The sequence below is a fragment of the Mytilus californianus genome, unplaced genomic scaffold (genome assembly GCF_021869535.1).
Source record: "Mytilus californianus isolate M0D057914Y unplaced genomic scaffold, xbMytCali1.0.p SCAF_3, whole genome shotgun sequence".
Classification (NCBI taxonomy): domain Eukaryota; kingdom Metazoa; phylum Mollusca; class Bivalvia; order Mytilida; family Mytilidae; genus Mytilus; species Mytilus californianus.
The window spans coordinates 102,134,382-102,153,776 of NW_026262679.1; the positions used below are offsets into that span (position 1 = coordinate 102,134,382).

The 19,395-nt window shown below is 31.9% G+C and overlaps 1 protein-coding gene across 4 annotated transcripts in view; it reads right to left on the minus strand.

Moving 5' to 3' along the window:
• Nucleotides 1-2,205: 2,205 nt before the first annotated feature.
• The window catches only part of LOC127735560 (phospholipid-transporting ATPase ID-like), a 93,234-nt gene continuing 76,044 nt past the window's right edge, over nt 2,206-19,395 (minus strand). For all 4 annotated transcript variants that reach the window (XM_052245789.1, XM_052245791.1, XM_052245790.1 and 1 more), the window contains 11 exons: nt 17,803-17,882; nt 15,628-15,729; nt 14,467-14,586; nt 12,894-12,991; nt 12,174-12,352; nt 11,595-11,875; nt 9,502-9,685; nt 7,254-7,477; nt 6,080-6,163; nt 4,833-5,078; nt 2,206-4,317 (listed from right to left, as the gene is read on the minus strand). In XM_052245789.1, the coding sequence (XP_052101749.1) occupies nt 3,721-4,317; nt 4,833-5,078; nt 6,080-6,163; nt 7,254-7,477; nt 9,502-9,685; nt 11,595-11,875; nt 12,174-12,352; nt 12,894-12,991; nt 14,467-14,586; nt 15,628-15,729; nt 17,803-17,882 (2,195 nt within the window). In that variant the 3' untranslated portion in view covers nt 2,206-3,720. The remainder of the gene's footprint in view (nt 4,318-4,832; nt 5,079-6,079; nt 6,164-7,253; nt 7,478-9,501; nt 9,686-11,594; nt 11,876-12,173; nt 12,353-12,893; nt 12,992-14,466; nt 14,587-15,627; nt 15,730-17,802; nt 17,883-19,395) is intronic.

The following is a 19,395-nucleotide window of genomic DNA, read 5'->3' on the forward strand; positions in this document are numbered from 1 at the left end:
TTACTTTGAAACAATATCTTCCGTACAGGAGGTTTTCAGTATAGATAATAAAGGGCAGAAAGAGCAGAATAATGGGCAAAAGTAATAAAGGATAGAGAAAAGTGGACATAAAAAAAAAAGAATAGAGAGTAATTGAGTGGTAAATTATAAAGCATGGGGGGGGGGGGGGGGGGGGGGGGGAGGGGGGGGGGAATAAATTAAGTATAGAGAAAAATAGTCTAAAAAATTAAAAGAATAAAGAATTGAAGGACACCCACCAGACCCTCATACAGAATAACTTGATTGTAATGATCCATATAATAAGATTAGTTTGTTTCATTTGATCACTGTTATATTATATTTAGTAACAAAATTTCAGGACAAAGTGAAATAAAAGAAAGACTTCTTAAACCAATATTGCACTGCAACAGCAATAATAAAATATTAAAAATATAGACTTTAAATAGCCATGGCAACAGTCATGGAAAAATATGAACACTGAGTAGATGTGAGAAATAAAGAATGTGATCTTTGGCAATAAATAAACAAATATGATATGTGATTCAACAACAAAAACACAATTAGGAAATTTACCTGAACACAAAAAATATGTCAACTGTCTTTAAAAAAAAAGAGAAAACTTTATATAAAAAAATACTTATTTGGGTTGTTGTCTCTTTGACACATTCCCACTTCCATTATTACTTTACATATACAGTGAAACTGTTTAAAACCAACTTGTCTATACTTGTCTATACTGAACTTAGTTTATCAGGATGTGCAATTCATTTTCTGTAGTTACTTTATTGTATAAAATGAAATACACAAATCTCAAGTTTGTCCAACAACAAAGGATAATCAATATTTCCCGCAATTGACAAAAGAAAGCAGTTGTCAAAGACCAAAACAGATTAATTTGCAAGTGCCATCATGTCAATCTGAGCAAAAATGACGTCAGTTAGAGTAAAATCGTGGCTCAAAATAGGTGTAAATCCAACTTGTTTATTATCCTTCCAAAATAGTAAGTCTCAAAGGGGTATTTGGTTTTAGACAGGTTTCACTGTTATGTTTTTTCAAGTATGACATATTTTGCATATTATACTTTTCATTTCGTCCCAAGAATTTCAAATGGCCCCATGTATGTTTAAATAGAATAGTCCTTTGATCTCACTTCTATCTGAAAAGAGATAGTTGATGAGACTTATTAGGAATTTGAAAGCCTATTCTCTACAAATTCCAATATATTTATTATGTCCAATAGGCAGAGAATTCGCATCAAAATTGGAAGACAGTTGCCTCCCTTCATGTGACAATTAACTTAAAGCTTTCGTAGTATAAATCAACTCCACTCCTAGAGCATTTAAAACAATCAGTAAGATGGTTCTTTAAAATGATATCATTTACAGGTTGATGAAGGGCAGACACATCATTTGTCTTGTACACATAACTTTTTAAAATCACCCATAAACTGTCAATCAGAGGAAATCTAAAATGTACATTGCCAAAAGGTTAACTAGTTATTTTTAATACAAATAAATATTACCACACAATTGCATAGTTAAGATGGACAGGCATTAAAATATCAGAAACTTTAAAAAAATAATTGAAATCTCAATGGATAAGACATATTATTTTTTAATGTACCAAACTAATTTTTTTATTTAAAAAAAAAGTTCCTCTGTTAACTAGTCGAGTGAGTTCAACAATGTTTTAATCTGCAACAAGAATCTGAAAGTCACAGTTGTATGATGGTGGTGTTGACAAAACCTTTATTTTAACTAACAATTTTTTTTTTCATTTATTTGGTTTTATTCAGTTCTCCTTTCAAAAGTTTAGCATGTTGAATACTAGGACTCCATATATCGTCTAATAAAAAATTACTTACTTTAGACCTTGCTCATAAACACCATTGAGAGTTCATTAACTATTTAAAGAATAAGATAACTAGATTGAAATTTCAAAATCAGTTGAAACTAAGCTCAAATGAATATCTGTTTCTCAATCATTAACAAAACTAACTCATTCAATATTACTCTGGGATTGAGTAGCAAAATGCACAAAGAGATGCACATTAATGATTTTTTCAATGGTATTTCTAAATGCCGTGTAAACTGTAAATAGCTATTACCAAGTACATGTAGATGTAAGTTAAAGATTCTTAACTTTTAGATGAAGACCAAAAGAGGGATTATTATAGAGGTCACAGATAAAACATGACAATTTCAATTAAAACAGTAATTCTATTTAATTTGGATTTCTCAAAGTAATTGATGCACAAGAAATGATATAATGAACACGAATATAACTTCTTTTAAATTCAATAGAACAAAACAATTGATAAAGATAATATGTTTTACGAAAGTAGACAATGAAAATAAAATCCATTTACAATGCATAGAAATTTCATTTAAAAAATACATTAAAATGTTGAATGGGTAAATACATCAACTGTTTACAGCTGTTTTGTGTCATCCCTCAGTATAATACCACTGATAAATACAAAACAACTAAAACTTCCTTGAGACTGTTACAGAAACAGTTTGATATTATGTTTCTAAAAATAAATATTCTATACATATACATAATATATCAACACTTTGCACATTATATACATATATATATAAATATTGGATTTATTTGTGAAAAATTAATCTGACCATGAATATATAAAACTAGAGGGCTCAGCAGCTACATACATTTACATACATATATAAATAACAATGATTTATAACAACTGTAACAACATGTATAAAATATACATCTTTAATATCACAATGAGTTAGCTCCCCTGACAGGAAATGGGACAATTACACAACCAATCAATCAACTTCAATATACATAAAATGAATTTCAATTGCAAGGATTGATCTTTAATATAATCAATGTTTTAACTTAAATATTTTACTATCTTGTTGTATAATATCTATATAAAGGATCTTCCACTATTGATTAATACATCATGAATGGTGTAAGTAAAAACAGACTTATCTTTTGTATTTGTATGTTTGCTTTGTTTTTTGTAGGAGGATAGTCACTTACTATCAAATACCAGTAAATCCTTTTTAACAAAATCTTTGCTGAGGGCAAATCTAAACCCCAACTAGGGTTAATCAGTTGAAATTACCAGAGCTAATGATAAAGCCTTTTTCAAGCTGTTTCAAAGACATTTCTGATATTTTGTTGTTTATATTTTCCTTCAGACAGTTAAGCACCTCTTTTTTATTCCTCTTTCCCCTTACAAAAACAGTTTTAAAAGAGTACAGGATTAAATATTGTACAGAATTTATTTTGCTAAGAGAAAATGTCTCTTTTTAAAAACATATCTTAAGACGAATTAATATGAAAAAAGTACTTCTATAATATGCAGATCTGATAATATTGGATAATGGAAGAATTAAGTATGAGAATTGAAGTGGCTAAAACCTTTAGTTCAAAAAAATTCTTGTTGACAAGATTAAAAAAAATAGCTTTTAGTAATATTCCTATCTTTATACAACTTCAGTTAATAAAACCAAGAAATATTCCAGCGAAGGGAGATTTAAGACATTTTTTTTTCTTCAGAAAAGAACAGAAATGGAAAAAAAATTCACAATGGTACATGTTATATCTTACTGCAAAATGCACTCAGTGGCATCTACCTTTTAAATGAACATAACAAGATGCAACAATCAACATTGAATACAAAAATAATGAACATGAATTTGATCATAGAAATGTGATTATAATGTCTCACAAATATGATCATAACTTTTCACAAAATAAAACATGTTTATCATGATCATGATGTTCATGGTGACTATGATTATCATGAAGTATTGAGCTGGTCTCTTTCCTGGGACTACTTTGAAATGTATTTTTCTGATCATTATTTTGGTCAAGTTTTTTTACATTCGTCAATTTCACATTTTCTGGAGCTCTTTGTCTCATGTTAGTTCCACTTGTGATTAATTCTCCAAAACCTTGAGAATGTGAAAATGCATAACCAGACCGCAGAGAACGTGTACTCCTTCTCATTGTTGATGCTCTCCTTAGATGGAGATCTTTAGATCTGGACTTTGACGCAGTCATTCTCTGCTTTAATCTAATACGATCAGAAAGTGTTGGCTTTGTATCAACCATATAATATCTGTAAGCCACAACTGGCATTAGTAATACAACATTTGTTAATAACAGGCAAAACCAGAAATTAGGCGACCCAAAAACTTGGTATGCAGCGCCTTGATAGACGTAGTTGAACACTGGGGCATAGAAAGCTAAGATGAAACAGTAGTAAAAGATACAGCTTCCCCAGACCACAACATGACTAAATCCTGTCCAGTAGGATGTATCCATTCCACACTGAAAAATATAAACATGATATTAATAATTGACCGATTAATTGACTTATCATTTATATTTACTACTATTTTAAAGCCTCACAGCATAATGTTTTCTCTTTCTGATCCATGTTACAGGTTGAGATCTAATACATCATTTATACACAACATAGTAATTAGTTTTAGATAATGGGGCATCCAGCATGTTTAAAAAAGGGAACAGTAGTAAAAATTCAGAAAAACTTATGAAAAAAAAAAAAAAAAATAAGGGAGGGCCCAAGTTTTTCTTCTTTGTTTAAAGCCTTATATTTGTAAAATTCTGTTTCATGTTCATATATTGACTTGTTTACTTGGGTTGTTTACTCATTAATATTTCCGTTCATATATACGTATCATTCAAGCCTTTGGTATATAAAAGGAAAAAAACTCAAAATTAAAACCAAGCCATTGTGTTTCTTCAACTTATGCCCCCTTGGTTTCTTATTAAAAAAAAAAATATATATATATATATATATATATAAATAAAAATATAGTTACCCTAAGATTGACAGCTACAACTAAAATACTGGCTACAACAACTCCAAATGATTGAGAATCTGCTAGATCTGTTCCTGAGCGACCAAGACCATCATGGAAGGCACCATAAGGTATGAAGAATAAAACTAAAGACGTTATAAACCCCTCAGCAATACTCCAAGCAAATACTTTCTTATTGAACATTGAGTCTTCTATACCTGGTGCATACAACTTGGGGTAACGAAGGGAATAGTATTCATTCACATCCTACAAATAAAATATATTCTGTCATAAAGGATTCAAATGAAATACATGGTCATAAAGGATAAAAATGAAATACATTGTCATAAAGGATACAAATGAAATACATTGTCATAAAGTATACAAATGAAATACATTGTCATAAAGGATACAAATAAAATACATTGTCATAAAGGATACAAATAAAATACATTGTCATAAAGGATACAAATGAAATACATTGTCATAAAGTATACAAATGAAATACATTGTCATAAAGTATACAAATGAAATACATTGTCATAAAGGATACAAATGAAATATCAGTCAAACCAAAAACTATGCATATTTCAACCAATTATCTTGCAGATGTAGGATTCTATTTTAATTTTCTTGTGAGCCATAAAGAAATCAGTGCATTTATTACAACTGAAATTGCTCATATGGAACTTAATTTTCTTGAATGCACTTTCAGGCTTGTTTGATCTGCCATATTGTGTGCCTATTGTCCAATCTATCAAGGTCATTTTCCAATATAACAAGGACAATAATTCCTGTTCTTGAATTACGATAAAAGTGAAAATCTTCAATATATCTAACTTGACCTCAATTTTGTCAATCGGTAACAACATATTAAAATATAAAAAGCATTGGTTGAACAGTTCAAAAGTTATTGCACCGAAACTGTTGGCTGTCGCTTGCCAGCAGCCTGCAATACTTCAACAAATGGATAACCATATTTTTCCTTTGGAAAAACCTCTTTAAAAGATTGTGACTTTCATATTCTTGATAAAACTTTTATCATAACTGTACACTGCATACATCATTTTTATATAATAAATAAATGGTCTTTTTCAGTTGGAGATGGCTAACTTATGCAAGGTAAGGGGACATGCTCTGATATTTTTTTTGTCTGTTTTTTTTTTCAAAGACATATATATTTCTAATGGAATTTAAAATCTAAAGTCTATAATGTCTTTTCCACAATAATAATAAAACTACCATTACCATATATATTTATTTCTTACCTGATCAAATACTCCCATCATCAAAACAGGCAGTGAGGTATACATTACATTGTAAAAAGTGATGAAGTATGGATCAAATAATGTCTGAAAAATATAATTGTATAATTACTCACAAGATTTTCGACAAGGGGCAAATGTTGAGATTTTCTTTTGAGAGGTCAGAGTCAAACATAGAAATGTTAACCCATGCAAAATAAAAATTTTGAACTTCCTATCAATGTAGGGAAATTATACATATATATTTTTTTTATATAAATTTGTTCTTTTCAAGCACATATTCAAAGAAAGTTCTATAGTTTTATCTGCTCAGTACCCAATATGAGTCTGGTAAATGTACTTCATATGACCACTGGAATGCTATAACATATGATTTAAGAATAAAGCCCACGTTACTTTGGTTATCATTAAAATTGAGAATGGAAATGGGGAATATGTCAAAGAGACAACAACCCGATCAAAGAGCAGACAACAGCCGAAGGCCACCAATGGGTCTTCAATGCAGCGAGAAAATCCCACACCCGGAGGTGGTCCTCAGCTGGCCCCTAAGTAAAATTGTGTCCTAGTTCAGGGAAAATGGACGTCACACTAAACTCCAAAACATATAAATGAACTAAAATTAAAAAACATACAAGACTAACAAAGGCCAGAGGCTCCTGGCTTTGGACAGGCACATAAATGCGGCGGGGTTAAACATGTTTTGTGAGATCTCAACCCTCCCCCTATACCTCTAGTCAATGTAGACAAAAGAAACACAGCAATACGCACAGTAAAATTCAGTTTAAAAGAAGTCAGAGTCCATTGTCAGAATAGATAACAAAAGAAACTAAGCAAAATGACAATGATAAATAAATGAACAAAGGACTACTAGCAGTTACTGACATGCCAGCTCCAAACCTCAATTAATTTGATTGAAAGATTATGTCTTCATCAATTAGTCTTTTTCATTAAACATCAGAAAAAGAGGTAAATAAATCCATGTTCACATTTTGACAATACATTTCTATCACCCATATTTTAAACTAAATACCCCAATGGTGATTGTGGTCAAGTTTGAATAAATTTGGCCAAGTAGTTTTAAAGGAGAAGATTTTTGTAAAAGTCACTACATCTGCCATTTTTAGACCTTGCTGGTGACCACATACACATTTTGTCCTACTTAAAAATAAAGACTTACCTGAGCTGAAAATCCACAGAAGAATGCATACCAGAAATGACATAATGTGAATGCAAAGTTTTTGTAGAAAAAGTATTTTAGAAATTTGCACATTCTGAAATAACTCCATCGTCCATGCACTAACAACAAGCGTTCTAAGTATCTAAACTGACAGATTGAATAGTCACTGGCCAGAACAGCCTGCATTCCTTCCTGACCACTTATTCCAACTCCTATATGTGCAGCTAGAAAAATAGAGATAATATATTTAATGGTTAAATTATGACTTTACTATTGTTTGAACTATCATTAAAATCAATTTTTAGAGGTGTGGACAGAAGGTCCAGTTATTTTCATCCCTCCCCTTGTTTTACTTCTACTTCTATCTATTCAACTTTTATTTCACTCCAGATCTAACTCAAGTTCTTCACACATGTCTATAGGCAGCGGTGACCACAGATATTTTCCTGAAGATTATTTGGTAATTTGTATCATTAGGTAGTTGTCTTATTAATGTATGCCCCTCATTAACATTTTGTTTTTTTTTAATTCATATTAGAAAGTACTGTAAATTCAGAAATTAATGGGTTCGTTATTATCAAAATTCCAAAATATGAATAAAATTGACGGAGAATGTGTCCATGGGACACAAATGATGCCCCCCTTTGCATATAACGTTATAAAGGGACATAACTCAAGAACAATAAAAGTGAGGCCACCTTAATTCAAGCTTGATCTGAGTTCTGTGGTAATAAGCACTAAGAATAAGTTTAATAACATTTGGTTGATGCAAACTGAAGTTAGAAAACAGAAACCAATTTCGGGATGTACGTACAGACATACAGACAGACAAGGGTAACACTTAATGCCCCCCCTGTTCCATTAGTGAATATAAGTAATTATACGTCAACTTACAGCCTTCAACAAAGAGAAAAACCTATCCTTATAGTAGATTATAAAAGGCCCAGACATGAAAAAATGTGAAACAATTCAAATTAGAAAACTAACGGCCTAATTCATAACAAAACAATTTACAAACTAGACAAAGTGATGCCCCTGCACTCCACTCTGAAGTAACTGTATTATAACAAAGTCAATGTAGGACTTTCTTTGAGATATTATTGTGTCTGGGAGACACAAATGATGCCCCCACAGATGCAAAATGTTATTTTAAAATACACAAAGTTCAGCATGGGAGCACATAGGTCTATGGTTCACTGTAGGAGGAGTTATACGGAAACCCTTATGCACCTCATATGCAAGTATATACTCCAAAAATGACAAAGTTCAACTATCTCCCAAAAGAGCAAATATTAATATAAATCAATATCCTGACAAAATGCACACCTTCAATATATGTACAAACAGCCAGCAAAGTGAAAACTTCCTAGCATTCAAACTGTAGGAGAAGTTATCCAGAAACTCTATGCCCCTCTTATGCAAGTATATACTCCAAAAATGACAAAGTTCAACTATCTCCCAAAAGAGCAAATATCAATAAAAAATCAAAACCCTGACCACATGCACACCTTCAATATACGTACAAACAGCCAGCAAAGTGAAAACTTCCTAGCATTCCAACTGTAGGAGAAGTTATCTGGAATAGCTATATACCCATAATGGGACAGACTGACAGAAGGACGCACAGACTGATGTACGGACAGGGGTAAAACAATTTGCTCCCAACTCTCAGTTGCGGGGCATAATTATTGCGGGAACATAAAAACAAATATGACAGTGATGAACAAACAACATTCATTATATTCAGATGTTGTCCAACTTACAACCAAAAAGGACCAAAAGTAAAGCAAACCCAGACAATTGTTTATATACCAGTAAATACAAATGTAATTTTAACTGGTTATGATCAAGTTCAAACTAAACTGACCACTTGTAAAAAAATTGGTTTACATATATGGTTTTTGTTGTAATTTGCAATCATACATTAACATTGAACAGTGAAGAACAAATGAAGATCACAGCTTTATTTGGTTAATCAAAGAATGCAGGAGTTTTTATTTCTAGCAGCAAGTATGATAAATTGCACAAAATAGTGCAGATTTTCACAGTTTTTACTGATTGTAAATTATTATGACATACCGTAATCTGTAACATCATCGTATCATACAAAATGTACATTATGCTTCGTTATAATAATATTTGATCAAGGACAGATATTTTGCTACATTTTCTGTACTGCTAAGCAATACTAACAAAGTACAACAATTTTGTATCCAAAAAACTAGACCTAAAATTCAATATTACTTACTTTTAATCATACTGACATCATTGGCCCCATCACCAATAGCTAAAGTTATAGATTTTTTGTTCCTTTTAACTAGATCAACAACCATAGCTTTCTGTAAAGGTGTGACTCTACAGCATATCACAGCTTTACAAGAACAGCCTAGTTCTAACAATAGTAATTCCATATCTCGTTGCAAGGCATGAATCTGAAAATACAAAAGTACATACATCAGTATTCAAATTTGTAGTACACGTTTTTTTAAAATACCACTGAAATATGTTTTCTGATTTAACATTACTCTCACTAGTTTGTACTTTTAGTCCCTTGATCTCACAACAAGATTGAACAAATATTTGTAATAAACAATCAGTACTGACAGCTATTGCTCACTAATAAAACCCAAACTATATAAATTATAGGTATTCATTGAAGAAGATGTCAAGGCATTGATGTGATAACACAGTATAGAATGCTCACATGAAGCTTGATACCAAATTTCAGGAAGCTCTGATATGAAGTTTGTGTGAAAAATGTGACAAAAATTTCATTGGATGGACAAAAGGGTGACAGATGAAGAGCAACCTACCTAAAATCCTCAGAATGAGGAGGGGTGAGGGGTATAATAGTTGATTGGCATACATATGTTCAATAAAGTTATGCTCAAATAAAAGTCTGTGTTATTTTTTCAAATAAAATGTTTTCTCCAAGCATCGATTCCATTTTTTTCTAAAGGGAGAATAACAAATATACCAAACTTTAAGGAAAATTAAAAAACCAGTTGTGTCGCCCATGCCTGGTGCAAAACACAAAAGGACTGCCATACTTCGCAGTTCTTTTCAACTGAACATTGAAAAAGGGAGATAGCTGAGTACTGCAATCTTAAACTACTGTAACCCCATTAAACTATTTTTGTAACGGTTCATTCAAAATGTGCAAGTCTCTGTCAGTAAGTTCATGTCAACATATTAAAAATACATTGTACAGTAAATATTCTTTGGTTGCTGACAAAAAATTTGAAAGTTCATTCAGCGGTATATGTATATTTTCACAGTAAGAATCTAATAAAAACTAAAGCAGTGCAAAATTAACATATATAGAGAATTTTAGAAACAAAAATGTAAAAGTATGTTATCGAAATGCTAAATTTTATATAAATAACATTACATAAATATTTCTTAGTATACAGTTTGCTTTATAAAAAAAAAATCATATGTTTGGTATTTTTATATACAAAGACTAGATGCGTCGGAACGACACGAATGGCCCCGTCTCAAAAAGTTGAAAAATCTGCAATTTCAACAACACATGTGGACACAAACATGCATGGATAGTATCCAGCTCTCAAGACCAATACTAGTTTGATGAAAAATTTCCTTGATCAATGAGTAGTTAAATTTCAAACTATCAGCAAACAGGAAGTGGATGTACTGAAGATGTGTTGAAACGACATGAAAATCAGCATATCTGAACGAAACATAAACTTGACCTGTACTTATCATTGTAGACTCACATATCAAAAATCAGCGCAAAATCTGAAGACGTATAGAAGAAAGTCTGTATATCTGTGATTTTCAACCATTTATCAAAGTCCAAAGCCCGTAATTTTGGCAAAAATTAGCAGAGCGGAACGAAACTTAAAACTTGAACTGTAACTCATCATGGTTAACTCACATACCAAAAGGTCAAAACCCGTAATTACGGCAAAAATCAGCAGAGCAGAACGAAACTTAAACTCGATCTGTAACTCATCATGGTTAACATACATACCAAAAATCAGCCCGATATCTAAAGGCATTTAGAAAAAAAGTCTGTATAAATGTGATTTTCAACAATTTATCAAAGTCCAAAGCTCGTAATTTCGGCAAAAATTAGCAGAGTGGAACGAAACTTTAACTTGATCTGTAACTCATCATGGTTATCAGCCCAATATCTGAAGGTGTTTAGAAAAAAATCTGTATAATGGTTTGTTGCGGAATGTCGGAATGACGGACAAGGGTAAAATTATATGGCCCCGACATCTTTGTTGCGGGGCCATAAAAATATACTTCATGTTATGAATTTTTTCAAGTACTTCTTGTATGGTTGAAAAAAAAATCCAGTGTTTAAATTCTTACCAAACTGTGTCCATTTATAACCAAAGCAAATTCGTCAGTATGAGGCAGGTCAGGACTGACGTCTGCTTTTCGTCCATTATAATAAACTCCACCATTGGCAAAAGCCACCCCTACTTCCTCTTCTTTTTGGGTTTTATTTTCATGTTTGATCTTTTTTATATTTTGTAGTGCATCTTTCATTTGTTTTTCAACTGATTCATAAGTTTCACCATCAACGATAAAAATCTCCTCCATTTCATCTGTGATCAGCTGACATGAATAACCAATGTTTATTGCAGTTTCTGAAACAAATAAACAATCAGTGATCAGCTGACACGAGTTATCAATGCTTTTTGCAGTTCCGGAAACAAATAAACAGCCCATCAATTACCGGTAGCCGTTATTTGTATTTATTCTTAATGATTACCAATTTTGATCTGTCTATAAAGTTTTTGACAACATGAACAAAGATTGGAACATAAAAATAGTATATAGCTCATATATTATCAGCTGGTAGAAAAGTTCTTAAACCTGTTCCTTTAAAACTTACTACATTAAACCTTAATTATAATATTATGGCATTTGGTATCTTGTTCTTACCTTGTTTATCACCTGTAAGCACCCAAATTTTAATCCCTGCTAGAGCAAGGTTTGCTATTGCATCTGGTACCCCATCCTGTAACTTATCTTCTATAGCTGTAGCACCTATCAATACCAAATTTTTCTCAATTTCTTCATAAACTTCATGTAACTTGTCATCTCTGTCTTCCATAGCAGTGCTAAAATACAAATACATTCATTTAGTAATTCATAACTTAAAGACTTGCTTTTTCTTGAGAAAAAAATTACTAATATACTTCTTTTGAATAGGGCCCATACATTTCTTGATCTGAGATGTTTCCCTTTAGAAGACGTTCTACTAGAGTATAAAAGTGTTGTTATAAATAAAAAAAAAATATTTATTACTTTTAATTCAGAAATTCTGCTTCTATTTATAATTCCGATGAACAATGGACAAAGATGTGAAATAAATTTTTCGATTTAGAGAAATGCTGCATACAAATAATGCTAGAAAAAAATTGAAGCCAGTTTTTATTTTTGTGAAATCTATCCTGTGGCAAAAGAGACAACCCCTGGAAGATTTGCACAATATTAAAGTAAAGCGAAGCAAAAATTCCTAACATTAAGATCATAATCATCATTATCATTATTGTATAAATCATATAAATTGACAGCATTTGTTTTTTTAAATGAAATCATTGCAACTGTTTTCTCTCCTTTATCATGTTTATTAATATATAAACATAAATCTTGTCATACCTTGCAGCATGATGTTTTTTCTTCCATTCAGCATAAACATTATCAGGAATATCTTTGACTGCCAAACATAACGTTCTAAGTCCTTCTGATGCATACTCCTGGGAAAAAATGTGGTTTAAGTCAACAACAGTATAATTGAAATCATCTGAACAATATCTAAATAAAAGTCTTGAAATAATAGGGTCATATTAAAATATGCTCAATATAGTTTAGAGTAAGAGTTCAATCTCTTTTATGGGTATATTAATGAATCATTTATAGCAATTTTAATCAACCACAAATTTTTTTTCTGTTAGAACAATGGTACGATGTTGTGTCTGTGCCATAACTTTAGTTCTAGTTCAGATTATCATGAAATTTTTACACTTTGATCCTTATCATTAAAGGAAGATTAGTATTACATTGTAGCTTTGAAAAACTGTTTTCAAAACAAGAGGCCTATAGGAGATAAAAATTTAATTTTAATTAAAAAATGTTCATCCTACTTTTTGATTTTGGTTTCTTATAAAAGTTTCTTCAAGTAGTAAGTCAACACATTTGAGCAAGCTTTTCCAGTTTTCAACATACAACGACTTATACTGTAACAGTTGAATTTGATGAAATCCTAACAGTTAAAAGGTTAAAACTGAGATACACTAAAAGTATAACTTAATAAACTGCTTCACCAAGTGCAGATGGATACGACCGCAGAGGTCCAACCCTGAACAGTTGGGGCAAAAATGGACACAATATTCAAGCTTGATACAGGTCTGAATTTGGATTGTAATTAAATATTTTACACATTATAGGTTTCTGACACAGAATAAATGTAGTCAAAGAGATTGAAATTGGTTGTATGATTTGAATTTATATTCAATTGAAGATTTCTTGCTGTTGTGCAATACACAGTGCTGTTGCGCAATACTTAGTAAATCTGTTTTCAGACTATATAAAAACGAATTAGCAAAATAAATTGTGACCCCCAATTTTTTTCTTTGGAAAATTGACAATTTCTTAAATCTTGAGGAAAAAAAATTTTACCCCCCCCCCCCCCCTCCAAAAAAAATAATATTTGAAGAGAATTTTCTTTTGAGGAAAAAAAAATCCCCCCCCCCCCCTCCCCCAAAAAAAAAATTTTGAAGAAAATATCTTTTTGTAAAATGTGGTACAAATTAAGAGACATCCATACACTTAAAACACAAGTTTTTATCTGAAAACTAGAAAAATGCTTGTTTTAGACCCTTTTTGGCCCCTAATTCCTGAACGATTGGGACCATTACCCCAAAAACAATCCCAACCTTCCTTTTGTGGTATTGAACCTTTTGGTTAAATTTCATAGAGATCCATACACTTAAACTAAAGTTATTGTCCTGAAACCAAATGTCTTCAAACGACGACGTGATACCAATATACGACCGCAAAATTTTTTGGCGGTCATATAAAAATTAAATGGGTATTTGATAGTTTGGTTTTTTGGCACTGACTTACTTCAAAAAAATCCTCCCTGCATTGCCATGCTTTTGTGTAGGTTCATATATCACAAATACCTGTCAATTTATACTTAACTATTTTCCTAAAGTGGTAACAAACTTACATTTAGATGGTGTAATGTCAATTCCTTTAGGTCTGCACATTTTGGATCCATTCTTTCTAAGACAAGAGAATCAGCTCCTTTACAAAATAACTGTATTTTACCTTCTCTTCTTACTATAACCTGTTAACAGAAGATAAAACAAGTGTGTTTGAAATTACTATATAATAGTCAGAATGATGTCAGACAACTTAAGTATTTGTAAAGTTGTAGTGCTCATTGCTACGACATATCAAACATTTGTAAAAAGGTCAATAGAAAATTTCATAATTACCCCTTTTTTTTCATTTTTGACTTTTATCTTCAAAACTATTCCTGCTCTATCCCTTTTGTCTTAGAAATTGGGAGGAGCATTTTTGCCAGATATTCATAATAAAGATAAGGATTGAGAACTAGATAATTTAACCCTATGTACATCCCCTGCAGATGCACATACTTTATCTGTCCAAGGGCAATAACTTATTTTGGGGTTATTTTAAATTATTTTTAAATATCCTACAAGAAGTATAGGCATGAGATTGCTTACAATAATATTTTCCATATAATTTCATTTTCCAAGGGTTATAATTCCAGAAAAAAATAGTTGAACGGAACTGATTATCAAACTCTTCAGACCTAGCTTGTATAAATTTCATAAAAAAACAACAATGAATGTAGGTGTGAGAGTGCTTAAATTCCAAGGTTCTATATAAATTACATTTTAAAGGGAGATAATATTGTAAAAATCATTGATTTGCACTTATTTTCCAAAGCATCCAAGACATTGGAGAGTTGTCTCGTTGGCAATTATACCACATCTTGCTATTTTTATAATTACTGATATAAATCTCTGATATAAAGTTAATAAAAAATCTGACAAGAAACGTAGACTTGAGAGTACTAGCAATGTAATTTCCTACAGAATTTACATTTCTAAGGGACATAACTTATGTTAAAGTAGTTGACCCAAACTGATTTTCATATTCGTCCCAGACACTGCTCATTTAAACCTTTAATATAATTTCATAAAAATCTGGCAAGAATTGAACATATTAGAAAGCTTACAGGACCAGACAGACACCCAGTATTTCTATGTCCCCTGCACTGCTTTGCGCTGGAGATAATTAAGGAGCATAACTCTTTAAGGGTTTATAAAAGCAGAAAAAAAATAAAAAAATTACTTACAGACATTCTCTTTCTGACATTGTTGAAGTCAAGAATACTCAACAACTCATATACTCTCTGTTCACCTTGGATCTCTACTGTTATAGTTGTTGGTGTTCTAGACTGTAAATAGTGATTTAAAAATTTTAATTAAAATTAAATCTAATGAAATTTTTAAGATATAACATTAAATATTAGTTTAAAGAAAAGTCACATTATATACAATCCTAAGTAAAGTTTCTGCAGTGAAATTCAAATTCAAATTAATAAACTGTTAACACAAAGATATGTCTCGCCTATTTGTTATTTTGATAATGCAAATGTTGAAAATAAAATAGCAATACTTTAACAAGTAAGTTATGCAAATATTCAAAGTCAATGAACCATGACTGAAGGTACAGGGCTAAACAATCTCCATTCAAATCAGATGTGCCAATGCTAATACAACTGCATACCAAATACCATTGACTTTTCATGTTGTTCTCTTAAACAAACCTAAAAAAAACATTAACTTGTAAACTATGTAAAAGTTTCAAAGTCAATGAACCATAATGAGGGGTGGGGTTATATAATCTCCGTAGAAATGAAACTTGCAAATGCCAATACACTTGCATACCAAATATCATTGACTTAACATTAGTGGTTCATCTTAAACTGACCTAATCACAAACTAATACATGTTAACTAAGCAAAAGTTTCAAAGTCAATAGACAGTGACTGAGGGGTAATGACCAAATATTCTCCATGGAAATGAGATGTGCTTATACAACTGCATACCACTTATCATTGACCTACCACTAACGGTTCCCCTTAAACTGACCAAATCACAAACTAATACATGAAAACTAAGCAAAAGTTTCAAAGTCAATAGACCATGACTGAGGGGGCGGGGCCAAATAATCTCCATGGAAATGAGATATGCCAATGTTTATACAACTACATACCAAATATCATTGATCTACCACTAGTGGTTCCCCATAAACTGACCTAATCACAAACTAATACATGTAAACTAAGTAGAGTTTCAAAGTCAATAGACCATGACTGAGGGGGTGGGGCCAAATAATCTTCATGGTAATGAGATGTGCCAATGCTAATACAACTGCATACCAAATATCATTGACCTACCACTAGTGCTTCACCATAAACTAGACCTAATCACAACTAATACATTGTCGACGCTGCCGCCGCGGGAAACAGCATACCTATGTCTTGCTTTTTGACTCCATCAAGGCGAGGCAAAAATACAGCAAAAGATTTTAATCCATAGCTGCTATACTTTATAGATATATTTTGGTATTAAGGGTTTAACATAAGGTTTTGGGACTTTTTGCATTTCTGTTTGAACAAGCAGTCTGAGAGTATTGCATGGCAATACATAGTCCCATACCGATTAAAAATTCATTGTACTGGAACAAAAATGCTAACTTGATCTATAACTTGTCGTGTAAACTATATAACAAATATCAAGTCAATATCTTCAAGCATGACGAAAAAAAAGTGTGAAAAACTGATTATTTAAGTGAATTTTTCTAAGTCCAAGGACCATAACTCTGCACAAAATCATCAGACCGGAACAAAATTTAAACTTGATCTGTAACTTGTCAAGATTAAACTATATACCAATTATCAAATCAAAATCTTTAAGCATGAAGGAAAAAAGTGTGGAAAACTGATTATTTGGGTGAATTTTCTAAGTCCAAGGACCATAACTCTGCACAAAATCATCAGACCGGAACAAAATACGAACTTGATCTGTAAATTGTCATGATAAAACAATATACCAAATATCAAATCAACATCTTCAAGTACGAAGAAAAAAAGTGTGGAAAACTGATTGCCGGACTGACGGATGGACAGACAGACAGACGGAGTGCAAACCTAAAGTCCCCTTTGACTTCGTCGATAGGGGACTAATAGGAAAATGTGACTAGGAAAGGTCTTCTAGAAAAGACATTATATGACAGTTGTTATCCATTCGTTTGATGTGTTTGAGCTTTTGATTTTGCCATTTGTATAGGGACTTTCCGTTTTGAATTTTCCTGGGAGTTCGGTATTTTTGTGATTTTACTTTTTACATAATTAACACAGTCCAGCTGACCAAATTAACTTCAGAGGTGGCTATTCCATTTTCAAAGAAGTACCCCTTGGCAGCACAGAATTTAAAATGTAACATAACTAATAAACAAAGCAAACCTTGAAAACATAGCCAAAGTTTCTAGCTGCTGACACAAGTGCACCTTCATCTGGAGACTGAGCTTGATATTCAAGTTTGTCTGAAATGATGATAATTCAAATAATATAAAATGCAGTTAGTTCAAATAATTAAGGTTAATCTAATTTATAAATTTGTTCAGTTCTATTGAAGTTATGGATCCATGCTTAGTGTAGAGATTTTTTTTATTCTTGTATTCTCTTCTATAATTTGTTAAAAAAAATCTTTATTTCATAGATTTTTGTCTTCATGGTTACAGAATATAAACTAGTGTTGGGTTACATGAATGTTCCCTCCTGTTGCAAAGGCCATTGTTCTGTGAAAAGGTCATCTAATGATGAAACACACACAAAAAAATCAGATTAACATCTACACCATAAAGAACAAAATTCATACAACCATTTAATTTCAAGAGGATGGGAGGACAGTTTGGTGGTTAGAATGAGGAACACATGTGGGTAGCACTATATCCATGGTAAAAATTTAAATAAACAAATTGACACATTAAAATGTCTTGTCTGTTGCAATATTAGAATTAATAATGGGGTAAATGAATTCTATAACGGAGTTAAGATACATAGAAACCTGTCTGGTGCAAAATACTTTCTTAAATTTTGGCTAACCTACATGAAAGTAGGAATAAGGTATAAACCAATTTTTTAGTGTCAAATGCTGTTGCCCAAAGACTGATATCAAAGTATCCCCTTACACCAAAGACAAGATAACAAAAACATTGTTAATACACTTGTAAAATTAGTACTGCTTGAAATTGTCAAAGATCAGTTTTTTTAGGGATTTTTACATTACCAAAATAATAATAACAATAAATAAATGAAATAGAAAAAATGTATAAAACAAAATAAATTTACCACTGCCAAAAAACAAAAAATCTTAAGAAACAAGAAATGATTGTAACAGGATGCTGTTACGAAGTCTCCCAAACGAAGCTCCCATAATTCGTAATTCCCAGGGTCGCCTGACATTGGACAAAGTCCAGTGAAAATTGGTTTGGTCCAGGAAAGTTATTTGCATTAGTGATGCCTGGGGACTAACCCTGCATATCATTCAAATCATCTTGGCATGACAAACCAGAATATATATGGTTTAGGGGTGGGGATCTCGACCATTTACAAGATACTAGAACATTGGGGGTGGGGGAACCCCTGGGGATTGACCCTAAACGTCATTCAAATGTTCGAGACATGACGAACAGGAATATATATGGTTTAGGGGTGGGGATCACGACCATTTACAAGATATTAGAACTTTCTCAAATGACAGGGGGTCGGGATGACCCCTGGGGACTAACCCTGTATATCATTCAAACCATCTTGGTATGACAAACCAGAATATATATGGTTTAGGGGTGGGGATCTTGACCATTAACAAGATATTAGAACTTTCTTAAATAGCAGGGGGTGGGGGTGACCCCTAGGGACTAACCCTGTATATCATTCAAACCATCTTCATATGACAAACCAGAATATACATGGTTTAGGGGTGGGGATCTTGACCACTTACAAGATATTAGAACTTTCTTTAATGGCAGGGGGTGGGGGTGACCCCTGGGGACT